The sequence below is a fragment of the Peromyscus californicus genome, unplaced genomic scaffold, assembly GCF_007827085.1.
Source record: "Peromyscus californicus insignis strain IS unplaced genomic scaffold, ASM782708v3 Scaffold_6__1_contigs__length_162567912, whole genome shotgun sequence".
Taxonomy (NCBI): Eukaryota; Metazoa; Chordata; class Mammalia; order Rodentia; family Cricetidae; genus Peromyscus; species Peromyscus californicus.
In genome coordinates, this window is record NW_026294584.1 from 156,239,330 (window position 1) to 156,266,101 (window position 26,772).

General features: G+C 41.2%; 1 protein-coding gene across 14 annotated transcripts in view; it reads right to left on the minus strand.

Annotated features, from left to right (window-relative positions):
• The window catches only part of Sox5 (SRY-box transcription factor 5), a 1,013,558-nt gene that overhangs the window by 188,331 nt on the left and 798,455 nt on the right, over window positions 1-26,772 (minus strand). For all 14 annotated transcript variants that reach the window (XM_052719126.1, XM_052719123.1, XM_052719124.1 and 11 more), the window contains 2 exons: window positions 19,142-19,314; window positions 14,109-14,177 (listed from right to left, as the gene is read on the minus strand). In XM_052719126.1, the coding sequence (XP_052575086.1) occupies window positions 14,109-14,177; window positions 19,142-19,314 (242 nt within the window). The remainder of the gene's footprint in view (window positions 1-14,108; window positions 14,178-19,141; window positions 19,315-26,772) is intronic.

The window sequence follows — 26,772 nt, forward strand, 5'->3', positions numbered from 1 at the left end:
AGTCAGACCCAGAAAGACAAATATAGTATGTGTTCACTTATATGTGCGTGTTAGCTGTTAAGTCATTGACAAGCAAGGTACAATCCATAGAACCACAGAGGTTAGGTAGATAGTAAGGGACAAGGGAGAGGGGTGGATCTCCTTAGGAAAAGAAAATAGAATATATAGTAATGAATGGATGGGTACAGGGACTGGAATGGGAGGATCAAACAGGAAGGGGAAGAAAAGACAAGGGCAAAGGAGGGGATGCAGAAAGAGACAGCTAAAACCAAGAACATTTGAGGGACTGTATGGAAGCCTAACACAGTAGAAATTTCCTATAATATATGCGTATATGAAGGTGAGCTAAATGAAATTGCCAATAACAGGGGCTGCAGAGCCCCAGCCAGTCATCTCTTGTTACCAAAGTCATCTTCCAGTACTGGGAATGGGTTACATCTAATTGAATTCTTGGCCAAAGGGATCCTATGGGAACCTCCAAACAACCCAGGCTATTATAAAGACTATTAGTAGCCCTCCACAAACTGACAGCAAGGCCCTGTTGCTGAAGACAACACCTATACAACTCACTGAATACACAGAAGTTGAGCTGGTTGCCTACTTAGAACCTTCACCTTTATGTACTAGTATTCATGTTACTGGAAGGTACTCTTCACACTACCAAAGGAGAAAGATAAACACCAACCAGCAACAAACTATTTTTATCCACCAGAGTGACAGCCTGCAAGACACACGGTACAATCATAGCACAAAGCTTGCGACAGTAACCAACCAATATCTGGTTTGTGTTAAGAGCCACTCCATAACATAAGACCCACACCCAACACTGCTTGGGTTGCCAAGAACCTGAGACTAGATAGGCCAGGGACCCAGGGGAAAAACAAACACTACTGTTCTGCTAAAAGAACAAAGCAATAAACATGACTTCTAATGATATTGTGCTATACTCATAGATCAGTACCTTGTTCAGTCATCATCAGAGAAGCTTCCTCCTGCAGCAGATGGGAACAATACAGAGACCCACAGCCAGACAATATGCAGAGAATGAGAGACCTTGGAACACTCAGGCCTAAGAGGGATGTCTCTGTCAAATCCTTCCCCCCAGGGATCAGGGAACTCTGCAGAAGGGGAGGAACTCAGCTGAAACAGTCTTAAGAGTCAGAGGGGATGGAAGACACCATAGCCAGCAGGAGATGGTCACCACAAAATGAACTCAGTAACATCTTTGGAGGTTCCTTGTCTCACAATGTTATGTCGGGGCATATTTTTTAACCTTACAAGTCCTTTGTGTATATATTATGGCTTCTGGTTTGTTTTTCTTATGGGATTCCTGTGTGTTAGCATGTGTGTGTGTGTGTGTGTGTGTGTGTGTGTGTACATCTATACAGGTTTCTTGTGCTTTTTCTTTGGTTCTTTAGTTTGGTTGTTTTTTTATATTGTTTTGCTTGGTTTTGATTTATCTTATTGTATTTTATTTAATTATTATTCCTTAGATGCCTGTTTGTTTTCTAACAAGAGACAGAAAGGGTGTGGCTCCTGATGGGAGAAGAGGTACGAAGGCACTGGAGGAGTGGGTGTGGGGAAAACTGTAGTCAGAATATATTATATTAAAAATATATTTTCAATAAAAATAATCTTGTCTAAAAGAGAAAAACAATAACGTCACCAATCAATGGAATGCATATGTGTTGTTAAGTCTTGAATGTATACTTTCCATTGCAAACTTCTGAGAATTGTTATGGAGTTGGAATTTCAGATGTCTCGGTTGTTGGATAAAGGACACTATTTATAATTTTTACATAAACATTCAAATATTGTCCCAATGTATTATGAGAGTTAATATTTGTGCCAAATTACCGATAAAGTAAATTCAGTTTATCAGGTTCTGCAGATTGGATGTTCCTTTTGTTTCCATAAGTGTCTGTGTCCTGTTGCAACCCTTGTTGTATTTGGTGTGATTATATGCAGGAATGATGTGAAAGCTGCAGCAGGATCATAGCTAACTAGTTTAAGGCCTTGGGTAGGGCTGTCATCATTTTTGGACCACATTTTTATCAACAAAACAAAAGTTTAACAAGTTTTTCATCTAAATTCTATTTTTCTTTTATTTATATAATCAATCCAAAGGTACTAAGATGCTGACCCGTGCTGAGGGCAATGGCTTACAGCAGAACCGTGGCTCATACAGCTGCCTCCTTCATCAAGAAAATATTGCAATGGATAAAGGTGGCCTTCAGCAGGCTCCTTATGACCCAAGAACTTGTGACCACCCATATATGGTTGTGACTGGACATTGTTCTAGAATATTCTTCTCCTGCTCACTCAAAAGCTTATCTTCCAAGCATACCTCAAGTTCATTGTCATACTAAACATTAGTATTCTTTCGTCTTACAGCAATTATACTCTCAAGCATGAAGTTGGCTACCCACCAATTAATTAAAAGATTACCCCAGAAATTTAGTTTACTGGATCTCAGAATCAAGCTAGAAAGTCAGAAGAATTAACTGTGAATATATTTATTGTGACCTTATCTTCAAATCAAGCAGTGGGATATGTTATTTATTCTGACTGATACAAGTGTTTTCATGGGTTATCCAACTGAAATCAGTTATGTAAATAGTGAGCATGTTTGCACTGGAGGGCTGGGATTCATTGAGGTCATTGCCTCTATCTTATTAAGGATCCCAGGAATAATGAAGTGTGTGAATACTCAGATGAAGCATCTGGAAAATGAATGCCCAAAATATTCAAGTAGGACATGTGACCTAATCACTGAGTATGCAAGAGTTCTTTTTAGGAATTTTTTTAATTTGGGAAACTTGCACTCAGGGAATCCACATCTACAGGTTTTCTTTAGAATTATCTTAATATTATGTATAAAATGAAAAGAAAAACATATCTAACTCTATTCAACAGGCATACTGCTTCTACTTAGGCATGGCAGAATATTTTAAACACACAATATAAATATTAAATATTTGCAGGAGAAGGTAAGGAGAGCGTGAACTGAGACTCCTAGGGGAGGAAACGACTACCTGTACCTGGCGGGGGTGACATCTTTATAACTCAGGTGCTTCCATGTGTCACTGTGTCAAAGGTAACTGCTTATATAAATAATGCAAGAGTCTATAGAAACATATTTCTATAAATAATGTTTCCAACTAATTGCAAATTCCAACACAAATGTGCTCATATTATGTAACCATTGCTTCATCTCTGGAATCACGACCTTAACTACAATGCGTGTTCTCTCGCGTCTTTGTAGCTATTTGCTTGTGGGGTAATTTCTATGTCTCTCCATCTCCACACACGCAATACCACCTTTTTATATACATTACTTCATTGTCAAATGTCTTTTAGTGCTTCTGGGCCTGACTGATGTAAGATGTTATTTTGAACATGCCAGAGCATCTAAACGGCTCAGTCTTTTCTTTCCAGCCGGCATTCTTTGATAAGTGGCGAAGCTTCCCACTTATCAGTCACTCAAAGTGACTGTCCCTGTCAGCTGTGTACAAAGCGCCATCAGTTTGGAAGCGGGGACACCGGCACTTTTCTTCTCAGCTTGAAGCAAACACGTTTTGACTGCTAGTCATTCAATTTTAAAGCATCCTCAATTAGGGGCGGATGAAGATATAAAGAAAACACATTCTAAACACCTCTACCAGGCAACAGAAGAATTTTATTGTTATCTCTTGATTTACGTTACTGCAGCCCCGTCCCGCCTCTTTTTATGGCTGTACGACATGGGTGCTCATGACAACAAGCCATCTATCGTGAAAAGACAGCATAATATATTATACTGACACTCTGGGACGGTTCTCTCTCTCTCTCTCTCTCTCTCTCTCTCTCTCTCTCTCTCTCTCTCTCATTCATACACATATCACTCCACAATATAGTAATTTTGAGTCATTCTATTGATTCATGTTCAACATGTAATTAATGAAAATGTAGACTTAATAGGACAATAAGAAGAAAAGTCAGATAAGGAAATGAATCATGGGATGGGGAAATAAAATACAAAAGAAATAGAGAAAACAACTAGGAAACACATGACACAGCTCAGCACAGGTGTCTATGTAGGTACTGGGCCAGGAAAGTGCAATGTGGAAGTTAAAAGAAAAACTAAACGGTATCCACAAATTAATGGTGGCTACGGGAAGCAGAAAGAGCGTATATATTGATCCCGAGGTGTATGCATGTGTACATCAACGTACATGGAAAATTTTAATTTATATGGGTCTATATTGCAGTATGTATGTGTGATATAAAAACAGCCTCATTAGTTTTGTCACGTATCTATTTCTATTATGAAAGACAGTTAGTCTGCCTGTGTCAATTACTTACTTAGGTACTACAATTGGATCAAGAACAACAGAAAATAACCAGTATTTCTTCTATGAGTCCAGAATTCTAGGTTTCAAAGTGCTGATAAATGAAGAGTTACTTCCGTGCAATGCTTAGGCGTGCGGGACATCTTCCTCATGTGTAAATATTTACTTTCTCCATTTATAAAAGAACTGTCTCTTGTTCTGTTTACTGCAGAAAGCAAAGCTAAATGACTTTCTTAAAACAAATCCTGTCACATTTGCCAATTTGCTGGGTTTATTATGTTTGATAAGTCTCGTTTGTCTCATTTTCAGTGATTATCTGAATTAAATTGCTCGTCAGCAGACTTAAGGGGAGAGAGGAGGATGGTACCTTTTCAGTGTATAAATGCCGAACTGTCAAGGTGTCAGCAACACACACACACACACACACACACACACACACACACACACACACACACACAGCTAATTACAATAAAAATTTTAAAAGAGAAATACGGAATTATTGTCAGGCTTAATCTTTTCTATACTACATAATGGGTAATATATTTTAATTTGTTTTTTCATGGACTCATTCATTCCATAAATATGTTTATGTCATTCAGTTACCAGGACACTGTTCCAGGTCCTTGATTATATCAGTGAGAAAGACAGAATTGTTGACTCTAAAGAAATTACTGCCAAGTGCATGTTAGCGGTATGAGAGCAAAGCAAACAAGGAACTCCGAGTAAATGTACTTGCCCTGTAGGTAAGAAGGAATCTGAAAATGGAAGCAGGGGACAAAGCCTCAGGGTGTTGGAGGCCACCTCCCCAAATGACCACATTCAAAGACCCTGGGGGGTGTGGATAGAAATGTCCATACACTGATTCTAGAAGTTTCTTGGCCTGTTTCTGAAAACCAGGAAGGACTGATCTTCAGAATGAGGGGGATGAGAGGATGAAGTTGAAATGGTGGCAGAGACTCAGTCTAATGGACCAGGCTAAGGGACATGAGTTTGTAAATGAAATCATTTTGAGCATGCTTACATAATATCCTGATTGAGACTATCATAGTAGCAGCAAAGTGCAAGATCTACTTAGATGGTCTCTGGTGGTTAGTTTTGGTTGTCAGTTTGGTCAGTAAAGGGATGCTTAAGGGATCAGTGATGTGGGCTCAGTGTGTCAATGTTATTTCCAGAGAATCACATCATCAGGGTGAGGCCCTCAACAATAGAGTGTTCTCTTGAAAGATGCATCATCTGTTGGCGATATAGGTTGGTGTAAAAAAAAAAAAAAGGAGGTGGGGCCTGGTTAGAGGAAATATATCACTGGGACATCTCTTTGGGGTGGTACCTCATGTTGGTCCTTCCTACATCTCCTTTCTTCCATCTGACAAGAAGTGAGTGAAGTTCAGCCACCATTGCACATTCCTGCCACCCTGATGTTCTGCCAAGCAAAAGTGACCAAGCAGCCATGAATGAGCTCTCTGAACCCATGGGCTCAAATAAATACCTCCTTCCTGTTTCTGTTGGGTACCTTGGGGGTGGTAAGCACAAGTAGCTAATACTGAGTGTAGGGAAGAGGCCCAGTGAGGGATGGTGAGGACTGGTGCAATTATCTCAAGGGAGGTGCTGGCGACCTAGATTAGAAAGTCAGTGCAAAACGCTGGTGAGCTGGTAGGTTCTGAAGGTAAACCAGGGTTGACGGACTCAACTTGAGCTATGAGAAAATGAAAACTAGGGCATATTCTGGGGTTTTGACCAAATCAAGTGACAAATCATCCCATAGTTAGCAACGATCAAATTAGCAAAGAACAGATTTTAGGGGATAAAGGTTATGTTTAGAAAATTGAGATTTAAGGTGTCTGTTAATTATCTATTTGAATAAGTTAGGTAGGCATCAGGATATGGACTCAAGCTAAACAGAGAGACATTTAAACTATGGAGACAGAAACTGAAATATTTCTTTCAAAATATCATGTAAACATACTGCAACAAGGAAGTCAGGTCAGGAGAGGAAGCAAGTCAGGGAAGGAGCATTGTGGAGAGTCAACCTTTCATGAATGGCAGAAGTTTCACAAAACAAAGCTAGGACAGGGCAGAGGAAGCGTGTGTGTGTGTGTCCTGAATAATATTACAAGAAAGCAAGATTCTTCATCTTTACAAAGTGCTGCTTTGCACTCAAGTATGGCGATGACTGAGAATATACTGTTTCCAGGGCATTTATCATTGAAGAAACAAACTCTGTCTCTTCTTCATGATGAAAATGGAGATGATGTCTGTGAGTTACGGGGCAGGTGACCCTTGTGACTTATGGGGCAGGCATTAAAAACAAAAACTATGACACAATAAACTAGCTTCATTTCTCACTGTTTTGAAATTGTGCTCCCAGGGTCTTAGCCGGTTACCAGTGGACCCGACTTCATAAATACACACAGGTGCACGTAAACATACATACACATAAAGTAAAAATATCAATGAGTTTTACTTTGTTTATAAGTTTCATGAATACTCACCAGCAAAAGCCCAGAAACAAAAGTAATTTGTGTGTCTAGGAACCAATACACATTTTCTTTGTGCTAAGAGTGCCTGGGGCATGGGTCCTGACCTGTGACATCTCTGTTTTTCATGCACTAGCTCATCTGTTAATATTCTGATAATTTCACTGGTTCTAATCTTCTATGTTCCTGAATTCTCTCTAAAATCAGGAACTCAAACACTCCACGGATTCTGTGAACACTCCACCCAGGAGCATTTCCTTTGCCACCCCATGGAGGTGGACAGAGCAAACCGGGGTTCACCTTAGGCCAGCTCTGACTTCAGCCCCGCGTTCTGTTTGCTCTGATCTGTGCTGTTTCCACTGGTGACAGTCACGTCCCCACGGTTTTATCTAAGTGCAGATAGGCCCTACTTTGTAAATTGACAGGACATGGATCGCAGATCAAGAGACAAGGATCAACTAAGTCCGCCCACAGGTAGTGACCAGGGGAACACTGAGGACTCAGGGCAAACCTGCCATCATGTTTTGTCTAGGCCAGCCCCTCCTCCGATACAATGGTCACATTTGCAGCTCGTGAAAGAGCAGCTCATCAAACAGAGGTAAGGTTTGGATATGATGCTCTAGGTGAAGCCTCCAAGTGTATCTCCCTGCAGATTTTTCTGATTCAGGCTTCAGATACACTAACTTCAGATGAAACAATTATCTGGATAAGAAAATGGTCCCAAATAGAAAGTCCGAAAGAAGAAAAGAAAGGAAGGAAGGAAGGAAGGAAGGAGGGAGGGAGGGAGGGAGGGAGGGATTTCTTTCCACAGATCTTACTCCCTCCACCACCTTCCCCTGAGGCCCCATCTCTCTTTTGGTAAAGAGCTCAAGTCAGGTTTTGTTTCAAACCCCAGATCAGAACTCCTAAACACTGTCATCAACAGAACTTTCATATAGTCGTTATCTTAAGAGGAATGTGGGCATCACTTTTTTTAGTATAAGTTTCAATAATGACATGGACAAGTTTAAAAATCATGGTTACACTCTTTAAATCCTTTGCACATGTAACCGCGACTGTTTAATTAATAAATTCATCCCAAACGAAAGAGTAAAAGGCAGGAAAGCAGGCATCAGAGAAAGGGTTACTCTGGAGAGTTTACTTAATCTTATTTGTTTGTTTTTGTTTTTGTTTTTTTTCTGAAACAGGATTTCTCTGTGTAGTTTTGGTGTCTGTCCTGGATCTCGCTCTGTAGACCAGGCTGGCCTCTAATTCACAGAAATCCGCCTGGCTCTGCCTCCCGTGTGCTGGGATTAAAGGCGTGTGCCGCCACCACCTGGCGATTTTACTTATCCTTAAGGCTTTGCAGAAATTTAAAGAAATGTTGAGGCTAAAACTATGAAGAGGAAACTAGGAAAAATTTTTTTAAAAAAAGCAGTTAGAAACTATGGACAGAGAAATGCTGTGTAGAAAGATGTGGGATGCCCTGCCAGTCTATCTCTTTACATTCAAATGTAAATATTGCCTGATTTTCGACTGTCAGGAAAGCTTGTAGGTAATGCACATGTACAGTATCATTTGTTCAGAGAAAACATACAGGAAAGAGCAACAGGCTTCTGGGAGTGAGGGGAGAGAGGGTGTCCTTGTCTGACATGGGCAAGTGGGAAGAGACTACACTGAACAGGAACGCAGGTATGAGGAGACTGAAGTTAAGAGAACCTGCTGGAATAATGTAATAGACACTTAACTATACTGTGATGTCCCAGACAGAGAAGAAAGACGAAATCGGCAAAGTAATAATAATAATAATAATAATAATAATAATAATAATAATAAATGATCTGGAGATATCTCTGTGATTTTAGGGTCACTTGACTACCAGAATAGTGATAGAATTATATTTGGTTTGGGGGTTTATTGTTATTTTTGTTGCTGGTGAGATTGTGTCTCACAGTGTAGTCTCTTCTATGTAGTGATTCACTCTTTTGTAAAGCTGACCTCAAACTCATGGTAATCCTCCTGCCTCCACCTCCACAACACTAAAATAACAGATGTGAGCCACCACACACACACACACACACACACACACACACACACACACACACACACACACGAGACAAAGATCAGGGGTCCTCATGGTTGCTTTCCTTATTTCCAGTGCCCATTTTGCCATATAACATGTGCTTTAGTGATAGAAATGATGGTATAGATGCATATCAACCCACCCTTGTTTCAGTCTAGAGAGAGAGAGAGATAATGGGAATGCCTGCAATCCTGTCAGTAGGTTATTACCAGGAGACTATTAAAGTAGAAATCTCACAGGGACTCCAGGTGTCTCTTCTGAGGAAAAGCCAGAACTGTTGACCTGCCGTCAGTCAGTTCCCTTTACTTCTCTGTCAGGCCATATCACCTTCCCGCCCAAGCAGCTCTGTTTCCAAAAAGTGAAAGACAGAAGAGCAGGCAGGAAGCTCATGAAATGACTTCTACCTCCCGGTGCCTTCTTCTAGTCACCTATCTCAATGTCAAGAACACACACACATCATCCAGTCACAGGATTTGTACTTCAAACAGTACAAACTTAGCTGGAACTCAAGGGGTTAATGAATTCCCTTCTCAGGTTCAAATGCTACCTTAATGGCCTGCTGTTTATTCTTGGCATTTCCAGTCTCCCAAAGAGACAAGGTTACCCTGTGATCTCTTTGTGCTCATGTATGTGGGTCTTACTGAGGGGAGTAAAATGCCTCTGACTTACCACACTCAGGGAAAGAAATCATAAATCAGCAGGCCAGCCAAGCACGATTATGTCACCGCTAACATTATTATATTTTCAATACGGTATTTCAGTAGGTTGCTTTCTGCATAATAATTTATCAAGAATTACCCAAATTCTAATGAGCCCAGAGAACTTTGGCTCCAATAAAATGAAGGCTTTATCACAAATTGGTTGAGCCCATGACTGCAACTTAATCATTCAATCCCACCTAAGTCAAGTTGCATTTTGACTTTGTAAGCTTAAGTTCCTGGGGTGGGGGAGCGGGACCTCATTTTCAAAGTTGGATCATTAAGCCTTAAATGGTAGGATATTGGTAGAATAGAAATGAATGGGGCCAGAACTTGGATGTTGAGAAGTAGCCACTATCCTCAACTTCCAGACACTGGGAAAATCAAATCTTAAGTGTTTCAGATCACAGATGTGACAAGGAGAGATGGGTTCAAATATAAACTTTTTGAAAACCCCTTAAAGTTCTGAAATCCCATGGACCTGGAACATTGTACTCTCAATTTTAGTGATGACTTCATGCAGATTGTGTTCATGTGTATATGTGTGGACATGTGTGTATACATGTGTATGTATGTTTGCTCATGTGTAATGCATGTATGTGGATATATGCTTGTCTATATGTGTGTGTGCTTTTGTATGCATCAGTATGTGTGTGTGTGTATATATATATATATGCATGTGTATGCATGGGTGCATATGTGACATGTATATGTATATATGTATATGTTTGTGTGTACATATCTTTGTTTGTGTATGTATATATGTATTTATGCATGTGTATGAATTTCCATGCATATATATGCATCTTTCTGGATTGTGTGTTCATACGTGTATGTGTATGTATTTCTCTGTGTGTATGTGTTTGTCTGTGTGTATCTGTGTGTATATGAGTATGACTGTATGTGTGTGTGTATATGTGTGTGAATGTGTATATGTATATATGTGAGTGACTGTGTGTATATACTTGTGTCTCTGTGTGAGTGTGTATATAGATGTATACATGTGTATACGAATCTCTGTGTGTATATATATGTATATGTGAGTTATCTCTTTGTGTATACATGTATGTATCTGTGAGTGCCTGTTTATGTGAATGTGTGTATGTGATGTGTGCATGTGTACATGTCTGTGTGTGTGCTCCTCAAAATCAATGTGTGACTTAAAAAAGCTACAAAAGCTATTGGGCCCCAGAAATGCCGAAAGAACCCATTTTTCTCCCTCCTAATTTAGTGTGTTTTCACCAAGTGAGTCTTCTCAGAGGTGTCCCTACTTAGGTGTCGGGATTCCCACTTCACAGCTGAGAATGAAGAGCCTCAGAGGACCAGTGTCTTAGTGTCGCTGGTCTGACAAGGTGAATGTGAAGATTGATTCTAGGGCAGCTCAGTCAGGAACAGTTCTCCTCAGAGAAACCATTAAGGTGCAAGATGAAGGGCTGAGTGTCTTCCTGTGGGTGGACTGGAATGCTCACTGCCCAGTGGGCACACCAGGGGCACACAGTGCTTCTGTCCCTCCCACGGAGCCCTGGGCAGAGTCACTGAGCCAGAACTGTGACTAATCCTGCTTGCTTACCTTATGGATCTGAAGCAGTAACAGTGGCTTATAAATGATTAATTCTTTTTCCCCAAGAGAACACAAGGAACAATGGGTTAGAAGCTGATCAGAGCAAGAGATGGAGTAAATTACGTGATCCTCTTAAAGTTCAAACATAAAGTCCAGAACAGGAATCATGAGACAAATGCATCTGAGAAGCAGAAGGCTATCTTAAATGTATTAAAGGATTTCATACTTGAACACACTATTGGATTAACACTGTTCATAGACAAGAAAACCCATACATTCCATCCAGTACTGTTAAAAATGGGCAAAAACGTAAACTAAGGCATACCTCTAAACACCTCCCCCAAAGCTACAGAAACTCCATCTCCTCAGAAGTTCCAATAAGAAAAGAAATATGCTTCTCGGAGGACACTCAATTTGTTGTCATAGAGAGGTTGAGTGGTGATCACTTAGTCTCCTTCCTGAAAGGTTTTCCTACAGTGAGTTGGGTCAAGATGGACTGCCAGCCTTGGTTCATTATGGGAAACACAGAGCAACACCCACATCAGACAGAAAGTGACTTACTGTAAAAAGGAAATCAAGAAATACATTGCTAAAAAGTTATTATTGTAGAAAGTTCAAATAGAGAAAAAGGGAAAGGCCAATAACAACAGAGGTTTCTCCTTAAAAAAAAAAAAAACCTGAGAAGACAGCTTTTTCTACAATCTTTATAAATGCCATTTCATGTATTATGGTGCATTAAGGGCTGGACACAACAGGTGGGAATAAAATCTCTCATTCTTTTAAGGCTAATAGGGGAGCATCTTAAGAGATGCTGCTGCCGTGTGGAGAAAGAAAGCTGAAGCTTCCATGGTCCCAGCATCAATTTTCATAAAGACCTAGACATGTTCTTGAGGGGAAATAAATAGGTCTATAGAGATAATTATTTGTGGCATTTTAAAACATAACATAAACCCCTTTAATTCTTCTTTTAACCCCAAGGGGTTGTGTGAATAGTCCTGTCAGAGATGGTAACCCCATTAAGCCTCTAACATAAAATATATAAAAAGAATATTCAATCCAATTAAAATCCTGGATTTTAGAGCAAATGTTGCTCTTAATGGCCATGAAAAAACTTCTCAAAGAACTGACCCTCAGTGATTTAAGGAAACCATTTCCTGTGCAAATCTGTGTGTGGGTTTTGCCTCAGAACAAGCAACTCCAAAGCATAACTTACCATCATTGTGATCATGAAGGGTTGGGGAGATAACATCCACAGGTCAAGAGTGATTTTAATGTGGGTGCTTGTGAGCAATGTGAAAAGGCACTCATTTCCTTTAATTGAAAGATGTATTTCAAGTGGGGAAAAAAGATGCCTAAATTAACCTCATCTTCAGAGAGACCAACTAAAGAGAAACACTGACCAAGTCACCATTCTGTGAAGAAACACGCCGGTCCTGTGTAAAACTATTGAGCTCTAAGTCTTCAGAATCAGTCTAGTCCACCAAGTACAGCTATGTAACCCATGGAGAATGGCAAATGCCTTTCTTAATAGGTGGACCACTTAAATGCCTTTATTTGAAACTAAAACAAAGAGTTTCGGGGCAGTCTAATCGTGGCTAAGATAACTGTATAGCTCAGTGTTCCATAATGTGGAAACTGGAATTCATTGTTTTGTGAGGTTGGAAGCAACAATGGAACAAAGCAGCTCAGAATATGCAGTGGGGATGAATAATGCCTGTTGGTATGTTGATCTCTACAAGGTGTTACAGCTGCATTTTAAAGAAACAGAGACAGAGATCAGAATATCAGATAAGTATTTTCAGAGACAAATGCAGTTTAAGCTATGGAAAGTTCTTGCCTAAGGCAGACGGTGAAAAACTAAACACTGGTCCACACACCCTAGGATAAAGCCACAGTGGCTGACCCAGTCAGATAAAAGGGAGGAAATGTGGTTAGTAAATAAATTAAAGGCATATTGATAACCTGAATGAAATATTTTCTACATTTGCTTTTATAATATTTACAGTATAAAATATTATATCCCCACAAATATGGAAAAAAAACTTAATCCTGAACAGAACTGTTACTTCCAGATAGATATCACAGGAAGTCAGAGCACTGGCCTCCATGTGTCCTAGTTTTGGATGGCAGGAGTTAAGTGCCCAGCAGATACTGTGTGTCCTAACACTATGTAAAAGTTCATGGTTGCTGCCTATTTGTTTTTTAAGACAGGGTTTCATGTAACCTAAGCAAGCCTGGAACCTTAGGCATCCTGTCTCAGCCTAAGGAAAGATGGGATTACACCTTACTAGACTCCTATGCTATGCTTTTTATTGATGGCATCATCTAAAGTTTGAGTCTTCAAGACATAAGTGCCAGGAAAGGGGGCTTCAAAATGGAGAGGGAAGAATTCTGTTGAAGTCCATGTCCTTAGTACATATCAGAAAAGAATTCTCCTCTGATGACTAATTTCATCATTTACTACCAGGGCAGGTGTCTTCCTTATCAATGTCCCTTAACATTGTGGATCTTCATAGAATGGACTTGATTTCCCCAGGCAAGACTGCCATGAGATCTGCCACACACTGACTCATTACCTTCTCCATGCCCCACTTTGATCACAAGCAACTGTCAAGAGAACCTCTAAGTTTCTACTCCAAACCCAGCTGTACCTTTCTGCTGGGTCCTTGCATCTGCCCCATTAGGAATCTTTCCAGGCTCATCTTCCAACACTAAAGCATAAAAAAGAGTGAAAAAGCACTCTATAATGATCCCTTCTAGGTATAAGGCAGAAACTGCTGGCAGCCTGCTCAGATGGATGCTGCCTGACAAGGTACGGCCCTGGGACACAGCCACCACTTTAAAGCTGTATCACATAGATGACATAGGAAGAATTGGGACAGAAAGTCCTTCCAGCGTGGGGGTCATTTGCATTAAGTCATACAAGGCTAAGAAACGACAGTCTCGCTTTAAGTGGAAGGATGTTGAAATACTGTTTCTGACCTGGATCTGTTGTTGAAGCAAGTTGATTTTGTGTTGTTGCTGCAGAAGCTGCTGCTGCTGCCTCGCGATCTGTGGAGAAACAGAAAACACTGACAACACAGTGAAACTCGGAGTGGGGAAGACCAACCTTCTACCCATCAACATTGGCTCGGATGCTGACTGACGCAAACACCACTCCACACCACTGTGCCACCATGAGCTGAACTGTCAGCAGGTCACCCTTAAGGAGGATCAAAGAAGCCATTTCATCTCAGTGACCACTCAGACCTCGTTTGAAGCCTAAACAGAACCTCCATCACCGTAAAACAAGGGAGGTTTCAATTATTATTCTCCACAGTGACATATCAACGGGTCCCTCTACTGACCTTGTCAATCTATAAACAAAGTGTTTGGATGAAAAGAGGGACTGCAGGCACCGAAGTTCAGAGTAGCCCAAGGTATCAAATGCACTAGATTCCTCAGTGAAGTGTTGGGTTGTTTTGTTTAGTGTTAATACTATTCTCATTTTGGCCTCCCACAAACTTCTTGAACAGCCATCCTTCACATATTCTTATAATCTGTACACTTTTGTCTCCCAGGGTCACCAATCCGCTCTATTTCTCCCATTCAGAATGTGTTAAGATCCCACCTTTTCAATCTAATCAGACGCCTACCCTCCAAGGCTTTTGGTCTTGAACTTTCTCTTTTGGCTCTATGACCTAACACTCTCTTTTGATTCTACATTAATTAAATATGGCAATCTTCAATGGCTTAATATAAACATGGCATTCCTTTCCCTCCTGGTCTATTTTCATACATATGCCAACTGGTTCTACACTCATTCTCATGACCAACACTTTTGTTTCAAGCTTCAGACCCATACTCAAGGGTGTTCCAACTTCAACAGGCCTAAAATTAGTTGAGATTTAGAACTGCATATGACTGCCTTGGGGGTTTTCCTCCTCAGGGAAGAGCAGTGACATCCCATCTGCTGGCCCTCAGCCCCTTCTATGTGACTCAGTATAATACCCCAAGCTATGACTCCATGTGGTTTTCTACTTATTTTTTGAAGAACTTCCTATTCATAGGAACACCTAAGAACACAGTGAAGGTAAACCGTGTGCATGTTGTGTGCACCTTTGCCAAGATGAGTGTATAATTGCTAAAACCAGGAGGTGTGGAGATGAGTTCACAAATTATGAGTTCTAATGGAAACCTGGAGAAACAGCCTCTGATCTCACAAAGCTTACCACTGTAATGGGTAACTCTGCATCTTATTCTTACAAGGAATACTGAATTCTCCTATCATTTTTATTACATAAATACTTCCTTTAACTTTTTTATTAGAAAGTTGAGGACAAAAGGGAAAAGAATGGGTCTGTCTCTGTGATCACACAACAGGCTATGTTATTCCTTCATGGCTACAGACCAATGTGCTGTCTTCTGGTCCTCGCTGCTAGAGCATAAAAATGAACAGTTCCTTTCTTCTGAAGAAAAGTAAAGAGAGAGGTGGGTATTGTTTGTTTGTTTGTTTTGTTTTAAGAAGATTACTCACTTGCCAAGGCTTGGTTATTGTCTCTCACATAGCATTACTTCATTTCAGAGACACAAGAATCTATCAAGAACCTGACCACTTCAGCCCTTCCCTCCTGGCTCCTGTTCTAAGCCACAATCTAAGCTAGATGGATGTAAGAGGCTCTTATTTGTTGTTCTTTGGTTTCTGCCCTTTCTTCTTCAGTCTATTATAAGCTAGTGTACATAGATATATTTTTAAAGACATAGCATGCCATGCTATTCATCTTTTCAAAACCCTTCTTCCCCACTCAAGAGTACAAGGCAGCAACCACATCGTGACTGAAAGCCCATATAGTTCAGTCTCCTGCTTCTCCCCTTTCATCTCCTCCTGTGGCCCTGACTCTCCACTTTTACTGTAGTTCTCTCCTACCTTCCTCTTGAACACATGAGCATGCTCCTACTTCTGGGGCTATTCCTATATCTGAGCCTTTGCACTTGTTATGACCTCCTATTGGGACCCCCTGGCTGGGTGGCCATGTAGCTTGCTCCCTTTCCTTCTACAAGACTCTGCTCAAGTATTACCTAGTCAGTTTTCCTAAGACAGCAGCTATAACAGAGCATGACTCTACATCTGGACCTCACTTGCAATCCTCTACTTTGTATTTCTCAATACTCAGAAAAAAGCCCTGTAGCTCACTGGGGGATTTTTTTTTTTATGTCCTTCTCAACTTCTAATACCTGGATTGGAACCTGATCGATATAGATTTGTTGAACAGGTAGCCATGGACTAGCGCTCAGAATCTAGTGGGAAGGCTAAAGTGATGGGTAAATATACCCCAATGTTTGTAAGGGCTTTGTCAGTTAGCACATGCAGAGGGATGACATCCCAGGCTGATCAGGAACTACAGAGAAAGAAGGGTCAGAACAAGGAGTTTCGACTCTCCCCCTCCCCACACTCTCCCTCATGTATAGGCCAGGACAATATTGGCAATCATTCCTCAAATGCTGTCTACCATATTTTTTGACACCAGGTCTTTAATTGTTCTGGATCTTGCCAAGTAGACTGGGCTGACTGGCCATTGGGCCTCAGGGACATACTTGTCTCAGCTGGGGGAGTACAAGCTTGTTTCCCCACACCTGAGATTGGACTCGGCTTCACACACAGGAGTCAAGCACTTTACAGGGTGAGATGACTCCAGAGCTCCTGACCCCAGCCTCAGGAGGAGTGAAGAAGACCTGTTAACACAGGATGGGGATGCCTATGGCTGCTCCAGAGAGATGATTATTCCAGAGAGTGTCCTCGGTTCCTGAACCCTCACCCGTGCCTCTCCCGAGGGCCCTCATCAGTGAGGAGGCAGTGCCGCCAGACATCTCTACCACCAAAGAGCACTCAGGAACGATCTCAGGGCTAGTTTCTGAGGTTCCAAGAATACCAGAGATCTCAAAAAAAGAAAAAAAAAAAACATTCTAGAATCTACTGATGACATTCATAGATGGGTCAGACCGAATGATGGAATGAGCTGAGAAACCCATTTTTATTTTAAAAAGCAGGCTGCCTCAGGTCCTCCAAGGCAAGCAGGGGACCTTCATCTGAGCTACAGTGTGACTTGACTGATGGCAATGGAAACTGGAGGACAAAGCCGGCCAGTTACAGTCACAGAAGTTGTCAGAATTTTTCACAGGGCTGAAGCAAGAATACAGATATATCCAATAATAGCAAAAGTTCACCATAAAGGGAAGTGGCAAGGCATTTCACTAAAATTAAATATAACTGATACGGTGGTGGATCTTGGCAATCTCAGCATTTGGGCAGTGGAGCCAAGAGGGCTAAGAATATAGGACAGCCTGGGCTACTCAGTGAGACATACGAAAATATCAAAAATAATACTAATGAGGAGGAGGAAGAAAAGGAGGAGAAGAAAGAGGAGGAGGAGAAGGAAGAGGAGTAAGAAAGGAAAAGGAGAAGAAAAAAAAAACCATTAACAACCCCCCCACCACAAAAGCAGAATAATTTTTCATGAAACAGTAAAGTACCAGGTAAAAAAAGGTAAAAGTGTGGAGAACACCCGCACTATTGAAATCATGTTGTCCGGGTGTTTCTTCACTCAGTTCAAACCTGCATTCTACTCCTATTTCTACCCAGGGTCAATATTTATTAGCTCTTTTCTCCTTTCTACTCACTCAACAAACCCTATTAATGGTGACTCTCCATTCAGTCCTTGCCTCTCTACATTCACAGTCATTATCCACACTGCCTGGCTTAGAGTCTCCCTTATATATAAATATAAAACTTTTTGTAAAAGCAACATCAGGTAACTTCCTGCCTCCCCATGAGAACTCCCCTTCCCTGTCTAAATTCTATCTACTCTTCAAAGCAAACTTAGCGGCCACCATTATTAGCCACTCTTTTTCAGAATGTTCCTACAGCAAATGTTTTCTGAACTCTCCATGGTTTGTTATTCTTTCCATCGTTATACAACACCATATTGATTAAGTTTGTTTTTTTTTTTGTGGATTTTCACACAGCTACAGAGTACCACACTGATCACTCTCATGTATCACTAACTCCCATCTCCCTACTACCCCATCTACCTGTCTCTTCCCTACAAATCTCTCTCTCATATTAATGTCCATTCATTTTGTTTTGTGATCCAGAGAGTCTAGCCAGGACTGTCTGTGTTACTATGGGCTTAGACATTAGAGCCAGGTAGGCTCAACATCCAGTATACAAATGAAGACAATGACTCTTCCTCTCCCAGAATCTATCAATAGTCAACAGTTCAGCAGTAAGATGTAGGGCCCACCAGCCCCTCCAGCATCCATGACTGATTGTTCACAGAGACCATTGTGGGTAACCACAGCTGTGCTAAGTTCACAATCACAGTGGCTGTGTCAACTGTGGAGGATGACATTTCACAGAGTTCTTTCCTGGGATTGCCCTCATCCCCTCAGTAAAACTACAACTGAAGGTTGAGAAGTATTTTATGTGGAATGCTTAGGGACTAAAAGTGTTTGGATGTCCATGGATTTTGCTTTGTTTATATCGTTGTTACTGGATTTCTCAATGTCTGTGCATAAGTACTAGGCTATCTTTGGAGAGGTGAACTGAACCTAAAGCGACACTCCTACATTTGTCCTGAACATCTTGCATCCATGTCTTGAAGATAATTGTATACAGTATGCTTTGTGCTCCTGGGCTTTAGTTGGGACTCAGCCTATGTGTCTAGCTGTCAGATTTCCCACAGATGGCATCATGCTGGTGCTAAAGGTAGGTTTGAGTTTAGGAGCATCTCAGGCATTGCAGTGCAGGTTCTCAGAGATAGGAAAGTCAGCCCATCCCACGTCTATGGTTCCACTAAAGTAGTGACACGGTGTCTTTAAGCAAGGGTGGGAGGGGTGTCTGCTTTTTGTCTTTTCCTTTACTTCCTAGGGACTGGGAAAGGGAGGGCATGCTATGCAGCTTCCTCTACTGAGAACAGTATTTACCAAGAACAGGCAGCAGCTGGCTGAGGATCCCCTGGTCCCCAAGTCTCTCTCACCTGCTCCTGCTGCTGCTTGGCCAGCTCCATCTGCTGACGCTGTTTCTCTATCTGAGACGCAGCCAGTTTCTTCTGCTCATCATGGGCAGCCAGGAGTTGCTCTCGAAGACTGGTCAGCTGGTTGATCATCCCCATGAGCTGCCGTTCCTTCTCAGCAAGGCTCTCTGGAGTTCCTGAAAGGAACACAACAGTAAGACACACAGAAGAAGTGAGAAGGTGGCCATGTTTCCATGACAAGCATATTGCTGCAGAGGGAACTAGCTTGACTCTAGGTTTGGTAGTGACAGGGAAGGTATACACCTACCTTCTTTCAGGTTTTCTTTCCACAATGAAAAGCGATTGTTATTTACTTATCAAAAATACCAGGACCAGGCACAGGAGAAGGTTCAGTTAATAAAATGCTTACTCTGCAAGCCCGAGTACCTGAGCTTGATCCTCAGGTCCCAGCCAAAATGTCAGCACAGGAATCAAAATGTGCTGTGAAGATGGAGACAGGAGGATCCTGGAGTTCTTTCTGAACAACACTCTAGCCAATCAGCAAGCTCCAGGTTCAGGGAGAGACTAAATTGTACAAATGAGGTGGAGGGTATGTGAAAAGGACATCAGGTATCATCTGGTGGTCTCCGTAAGCATACACACACCTGTGTACACGTGCCAATTCACATGTATATGCATGCACACACATGCACACAGAAGCATAATGGATGCCATAGTAAGCAGACCTCCTGACATTTTTATAATAAATAATCTATAGCTTTCTTATCTTTTATGAGTAAATTACAAATTGCTAGCTACCATTTTTGATTCTTAGGTTCTATGATGGGCCTGCAGGAAATAAAAAGATGCCTGAGCCAGAGTTCCTGATCTTTGCTTCTTGTTCTAACTAAACAGGCAAGACAAAGTTTTGAGTTCCAGGAGGTTGTGGACTCCTGATATAAGTGATAGAAATTGAACTCTGGTCCTCTGGAAAAACAGCAGCATTCTTAACCACTGATCCATCCCTCCAGTCCCTCTGTTACTTTTAAATCAACCAAGAAGATTCAGCATGAGAAATTCTATATTGATATAGGGGAAACACCTTGGATCCTGAGTATAGCCTAGTAACAGAGCACATGTGATAATGACTGAGGCCCTGGATTTATCACCAGGACCACAGTCAAGGAGGGAGCTCTATGACAAAGCCAACTAAGTCTGAGATTATCTTGAGCTATTTTAAAAACTAGAATACAGTTGACAAGCAAAGATTCAAGCTTGAGAACATAACAGGTTCCCACTGAGTGGCAAAATGTGGTTGGCAGATGAATATCACCTTAAGTTCACCCAAAATTATACACAGATCTAGAAACTGACAAGCCATGGTGGTCATTTAAAGGAAGGGCATGATCCAGATCCTTCAAATGCCTGCACGTCTTAAGTCGGGTTCAATACTCGATAGCTCAGTAATGTGTGCTACACACTGAGACAGAAGTGAGGCTAGCTGAATTGTCCTTCTAGAACTCATGTGAGAAATGAGACCCCTATTGTAAAGTGCTAGCTAACAATAGGGCAGGATATACTCTTTAATTACACTGTTCATTTCAAAAAGAAGATACTGAATATTGTTTTAATGATGCATTTGCCACCTGTGTGCATAATGAGACAGATCTACTGTGCCTCGGTACCCTCGCCAGCCAACTGAACCTCTCCCTACAAGTTTATGAAGAAAAACCACATTTTTAAAGAAAGAATAGCTACAGTGAGTTGCTTATTATCAGGTCCCCTCTTGAAAAGGAGACAAAACATAAATACAGTTTCTAAATATTTATAAGGAACATACATACAGAAAGTGATTCTGTGTAGAGGTAAGGTAAGAATCATTATTTGCGGTATTTCATTATCATTCATTTATCATTTCTATGTGCATATGTGCAGGCGTGTGTGTGTGTGTGTGTGTGTGTGTGTGTGTGTGTGTGTGTGTGTGTGTGTTCCACAGGTCGTTTCCATGAGTGTATGCCTATATGCATGTTTGTACAAGTGGAAGCCAAAGACTAACCTTGGATGCCTTTAGATTCTAATCAAGTCAGATGGATAACTGAATCTAGACTTCAGCAATTCACCTGGACTGGCTGGCCAGAAAGCTCCAGGGATCCTCCTGTCTCTATTGCCCTGGTAATGGGATTACAGGTACATGCTGTTACACTTGGCTTTTTTTGCTGGGAGATGGGCACCCAGATTCATGTCCTCAAACTTATGAGGCAGGGACTTTACCAACTGGGCATCTTCTTAGCCCCTATTGATAATATTTGCTAATTTGAACCCTTAGCTTTGTTTAGGGCAGTTGGTTAACAGATCATCCCAATTAAATTAATATATCTCAGAAATTTGTATTCCATCACAACCAAAGACATCTTACTAAGGAAAATGAGCTATATGACTAGTCTATCTGAGCTTTAAATAGTCCAAATATATTCAAAAAGTTTTTCTCCATGGAAATATTCATTTGACATCATGATGTTATATTACTAGTAAGGCCTCAAATTTGAACATAGTCCAAAGCATGCACCCTTCCATTAGTAGTCAATGTCATATCCAAGGGTACTTATTGCTTCTAAGAGACCTCACTTACAGAAATACATATCAAAATGTGATAAGAAATATAGATACAAATAGATAACTATTTTAAATGTAAAAGCCATAACTATTTTAAATGTAAAAGCCATAAATTACCTAAATAGCAAGTCAGAATAATTGCACAGCAACAGGACATCTATTCTGTGGAGTACTCTGTAGTCATAAAAAAGCTATCTGGAGAATGACGACATGGGATTTCTTAATGATAGAAGCTCAAGAGTTGGATATAAATGGGGCATCTGTGTTAACACTCACCTCTATGCATATGTTTCCACTAAAGGGAAAACATTGGTAGGAAACATTCTCGGTGATGAGATTATACATTATTTTAAACTTTTCTTCATATTTACATACTTTGTAAATTTCTACAGTTATATTTTCAGAAAATACATCTCACCTAAATATGCAGCCATATAATTTAGGTGCCAGGGAGGCACAAGTCCATTGGCACAAGGCAGCACAACACCAGGGTATAAAGGAATATGAGAATCGGTGACTAGACAGGAAAGGTTAGCAAAACTTCTTGGACCATCACTAAACCATGTAGATAAAACATTTCACATTGAAAATAAAATGTGTGATTTTTATATTTGATTCTAATTTTGTGAACCTCGAGCCTACTCCAGTGTGCCTTTCATCTCTCTCCTGCTAAAGATGGAATCTGGGGCCTTGGGCATGCACAGTCACATTCTTCCAAGGAGCCACACCCAGCCCCTCACTACTTCTCCAGCTCCCCGATGAACGAATCTACAGCTACTCCCTGTGTGTCCAGGTCCTCACTGAGTTCCTGAGACACCTTTATACCCTGAGCTCTTCACTGTGACCTCAGCTCCTCCCCATTGTAAGCAAAGCAAATAGTAAACGCGTGGCAGACAACAAACCCTTGAACCTTGTCCAACGAATGGCATAAAGAATAACCCCCTCACTTTTGACTGTTCCCATGTTCATCCACTGTATGCTACTAGGACAAAGACTGGAGGTATTGCGTAAGATTCAGCCACCATGGGTTACCGAGACAGAGACTGGAGACTTGTATTTCATAGGGACTGCATAGGATTCCAGTTTGGGTTTCTGAGACTTCAGCTAAGAGGGTACAATTGCTGCAGTGATCTCAGTTTCTATGAAATTCCTAAACTAAAACAAAAGGATAGGCTTGATGGCTGCACTTCCAAATTCCCTTATTCTTCCTCATGGCTGTTTAGTGCATAAAGGGGGCTCGCAGAGTGGTCCATGAACAAGTAGAGGCCAGCGAAGAGTCAAACAGCATTCTAGACTTCAAACAAATGAACAACAAGAACGAAAGAATATTGCCAAGTCCTGGGAAAACTCCGGAGGTTGTCCTCCCTGGACGGAAAACATTCAGCAGCTAGTGTCTACTCCTCTACACCCAGAGGTCCTAGAGGCAAATAGTGCAACACTCCAGGAGCCACACTCCATGCAGTGATCAGTTTCCTCTGATTCCAAGCCATGGAGCCTATTCCCTGTGTTTCCAGGACAGCCAAGGATTCTGTCGTCTCAGCTATCAGCCTGTGTGTGTTTGACCTATGGTAGTGTAGTTTTAGCACACTTGGAATGAACACTCACCGAAGGTCCAAAACATCCCGTGTCACTCTTTCTAATTGCCTAACAACCAAGGTGGGACAGTCCCGTATGTTCGTGTAGGTTCTACCAAGGCAATGTGGGGCAGAGCACTTCTCAATATAAAAGAAGAGATCCTAAGGCCTGAGCCCCAGCTCCTATTTCCCTGCCTTAGTGAGGGATACAGTCTACCCTGAAGCCAGGCATGCCTCTTCACCCTTTGTCTGTGTCATTTTCCTTGTCAAATGCATGGAAAATCCTATTGGCTCTGGAACAAAGCACACATCTTCTCATAGGTCTTCATCTCTACCACACTTGTTGACCCCTGACATGCCTCTCTAGCATCATCTACATAGTAGTTCTCTATCTATCTCTATAGGACTCTCTATCTACCAGAGTCCACTGCTTTCCCTAATAAAACCCAAATGCCAGGCAAATGCTCAGTGTTTTATGCTTGGAAGAGGATATCAAAGATGTCACACAACCCACAGCAATAACCACCCACCCCACCCTTACTAGATGCAGGATGGTCTCTGTCATGATTTATACCTAACAAATGTCTCTAGAAATTTCTTAGCTTCCAATACTCATTTGAGGGTTATATTTATGTACAGCCCAGCTTCAGGGCTATGTTCTGAGAAACAGTCTTTAAGTAGATTGTGTTGTGTGGGAACATCACAGACTGTACTTGGATAAATTAAGATGACCATAGTATCCCTAGGCAGCATCATCTCATGGTAGCAACTGTCATTTTTGTAGCCTAAAGTTGACCACAATGTTGATAGCTGGTGAGAACAACTACTTCCCAGGACTGGCTTCTTCCCTTCCATGAGTCCCATCTCTTGCACAGCTCCTGTGAGAGTCCCCCAGTTCTAAATGTTAGTACTTCACACTGGGTTACCCAGAAAAGAATGGTTGCCCATAGCTTAACTCTATATGGAAGAGAAAACAAATGAATAAATACTCAGACCCTCAAGATGGAACTTGAAGGCCAGCTCCTCTGGTGACCTCTCTTAAACACTGACATTAAAGAGGTCATCACACCCTGCTGCTTGTCAACCAGTATTGTGCACCACATGTTGCACTCTTATTGACTTTCTGTGTATTGTGTTAACCATTGGATTAGCGGCTCTATGACAGCAGAACACCAGTTTATTCTGTGCCTTTAGCATCTACAGAATGAGGCCCTGGACACCTGATATCTGTTAGCTGGATGAACGAAACCAACCCAAGGAAAGTCAAAAGGATGCACAATTCTGTCTACAAGGATGACCCTTCAAGTGATCTTTATTGTATGCTAACAAGTTCTCCTTGAAGTGGTTGAAATTAAAAAACAAAGAATCAAAAGGGGGTTGGAGAAAGAGCTCAGCAGTTAGGAGGGCCTGGTGCTCTTGCAGAGGAGCTGACTTCAATTCCCAGCAGTTGCACAGGGCAGCTCGCAACTGCCTGTAACTCTGCAGGACCAAGTGTGCTTAACTGCTGAGCCATCTCCCAGCCCTCAATAAAGACAGCAGATTTTTAGTTTTGTAATTTAATTTAATTTAAATAACTTTTATCAAGATGCCTCCACCCTGCTACTTAATGTACCTAAAATGTAAAAATTAGTTTTTCAAAGTATCACATATTTTCTGTATTTTTAGATTGTACTCAATAGTTGTCATTTCTAATATGAAATTTTTAATTAATTTATTTATTATTTCCTTTTTATTGTGTTGTATGTGTAGTTTGTCTTCATGTATGACTGTGTGTCACTTGTGTGTCTGGTGTTGGCAGAGGCCAGAAGAGTGCACTAGATTCCTTGGAATGGAGTCACAGGTGGTGTGAGCCATCATGTAGAAGCTGTGAATCACACCCTGGTCCTCTATAAGAATAGCCATGATAGTAACCACTGAGCTGCTTCTCAGTCCCCAGCATCTGATTCAAAAATTTGGACTGATATTAAATTAGGAAGGTTAACATGTGAACAGACTGAGGATGCCAGAATGTATGTATGGAGATCTCAGCACTAAATACTATGGCTGGAACTTCATGGAACTCTTCATGTACAGTCTGTCTAGAAGCATTCTCAAGATTTAAAGGCCTTTAGAGATAGTCTGCTCTAATGTCATGAAAGATATCAACTACTGAGCATCATGCCGAATGTGTGGACTGTATATACCACAACTATAGTATGTGGTTTACGAAAGTTGGTCTCTGGTTATTATCATTTTTTAACAATCTGTGAATTGGGACAAGACGCCAATCACAATAATTTTGTGAGGAAGTTGTTTATGGAGTGATAAGCAATAAATACTTAACTGTGATTTCCCTTAAATGAGCAGATGAGGAAATGGAGACCACAAGACACAGTCTGATGTTCCCTGGGTACTTGGAAGAATTGGGGTCACATGCCTGCTCACTGCTGTGGCTTCAACATGGCCCCTTACTAAGATGAGCATGAAGCTAGAAAAGTCTGGGGTTGGACTGAAATGTCCAATGATCCAGATCATATTTTACAAGCACTGGAGGAACCTGTATCTATCTCCAAGAGTACAAATGATGCTATCATTTTAATTTTACAACTCGATTCTTCTCAAGCTTATGAATTGCTTTAAATGGCTTGATAACAATGTTAATGATGTTATTACTTTTTTTTAATGTAAATTTAGATAAAGTATGACCTCAGTATTTCCTAACAAAGCGGAAGCAAGTATGAGGAAGACTCTGTGTTGCAATAAGTACAAGTGTAAAACCCCACACTCGTGGACCCGTGAGATCTGGTGACAGAGTCCTCCTCCTGCCCCATGTCATGCATGCAGTACAATGTATGTAAAACCCCACACTCGTGGACTAGTGAGATCTGGTGGCAGAGTCCTCTTCCTGCCCCATGTCATGCATGCAGTACAATGTATGTAAAACCCCACACTCGTGGACCCGTGAGATCTGGTGGCAGAGTCCTCTTCCTGCCCCATGTCATGCATGCAGTACAATGTGTGTAAAACCCCACACTCGTGGACCAGTGAGATCTGGTGGCAGAGTCCTCTTCCTGCCCCATTTCATGCATGCAGTACAATGTGTGTAAACCCCACACTCATGGATCTGTGAGATCTGGTGGCAGATCTCTTGCTGTCCCTAAGCTTGCTTGTGCACCCAATGGTGAGCTGAGCACTGGGCATCTGAAATCACAGGCACGATGTTTTAATGCACACCACAGAATTGCTTCCACAGCCTTACCCTCTCCATGCCATCCGACTTTCTTCAGTCTCACAAAATTTTAAAATATTTTTTAGCAAAATGTAAAATTCATTACTTAGAAGCAACTGCAGAGGCTAGACAGTGATCTGAGAGGATTAAAAACATAAACATTGATTTTATTTAGAAGTAAATAACTCCATGTGATATACCTTACTTGTGATTGACTCTTCATTAAACATCTTCGGGATACAACGGCTCTCATAGCCTCC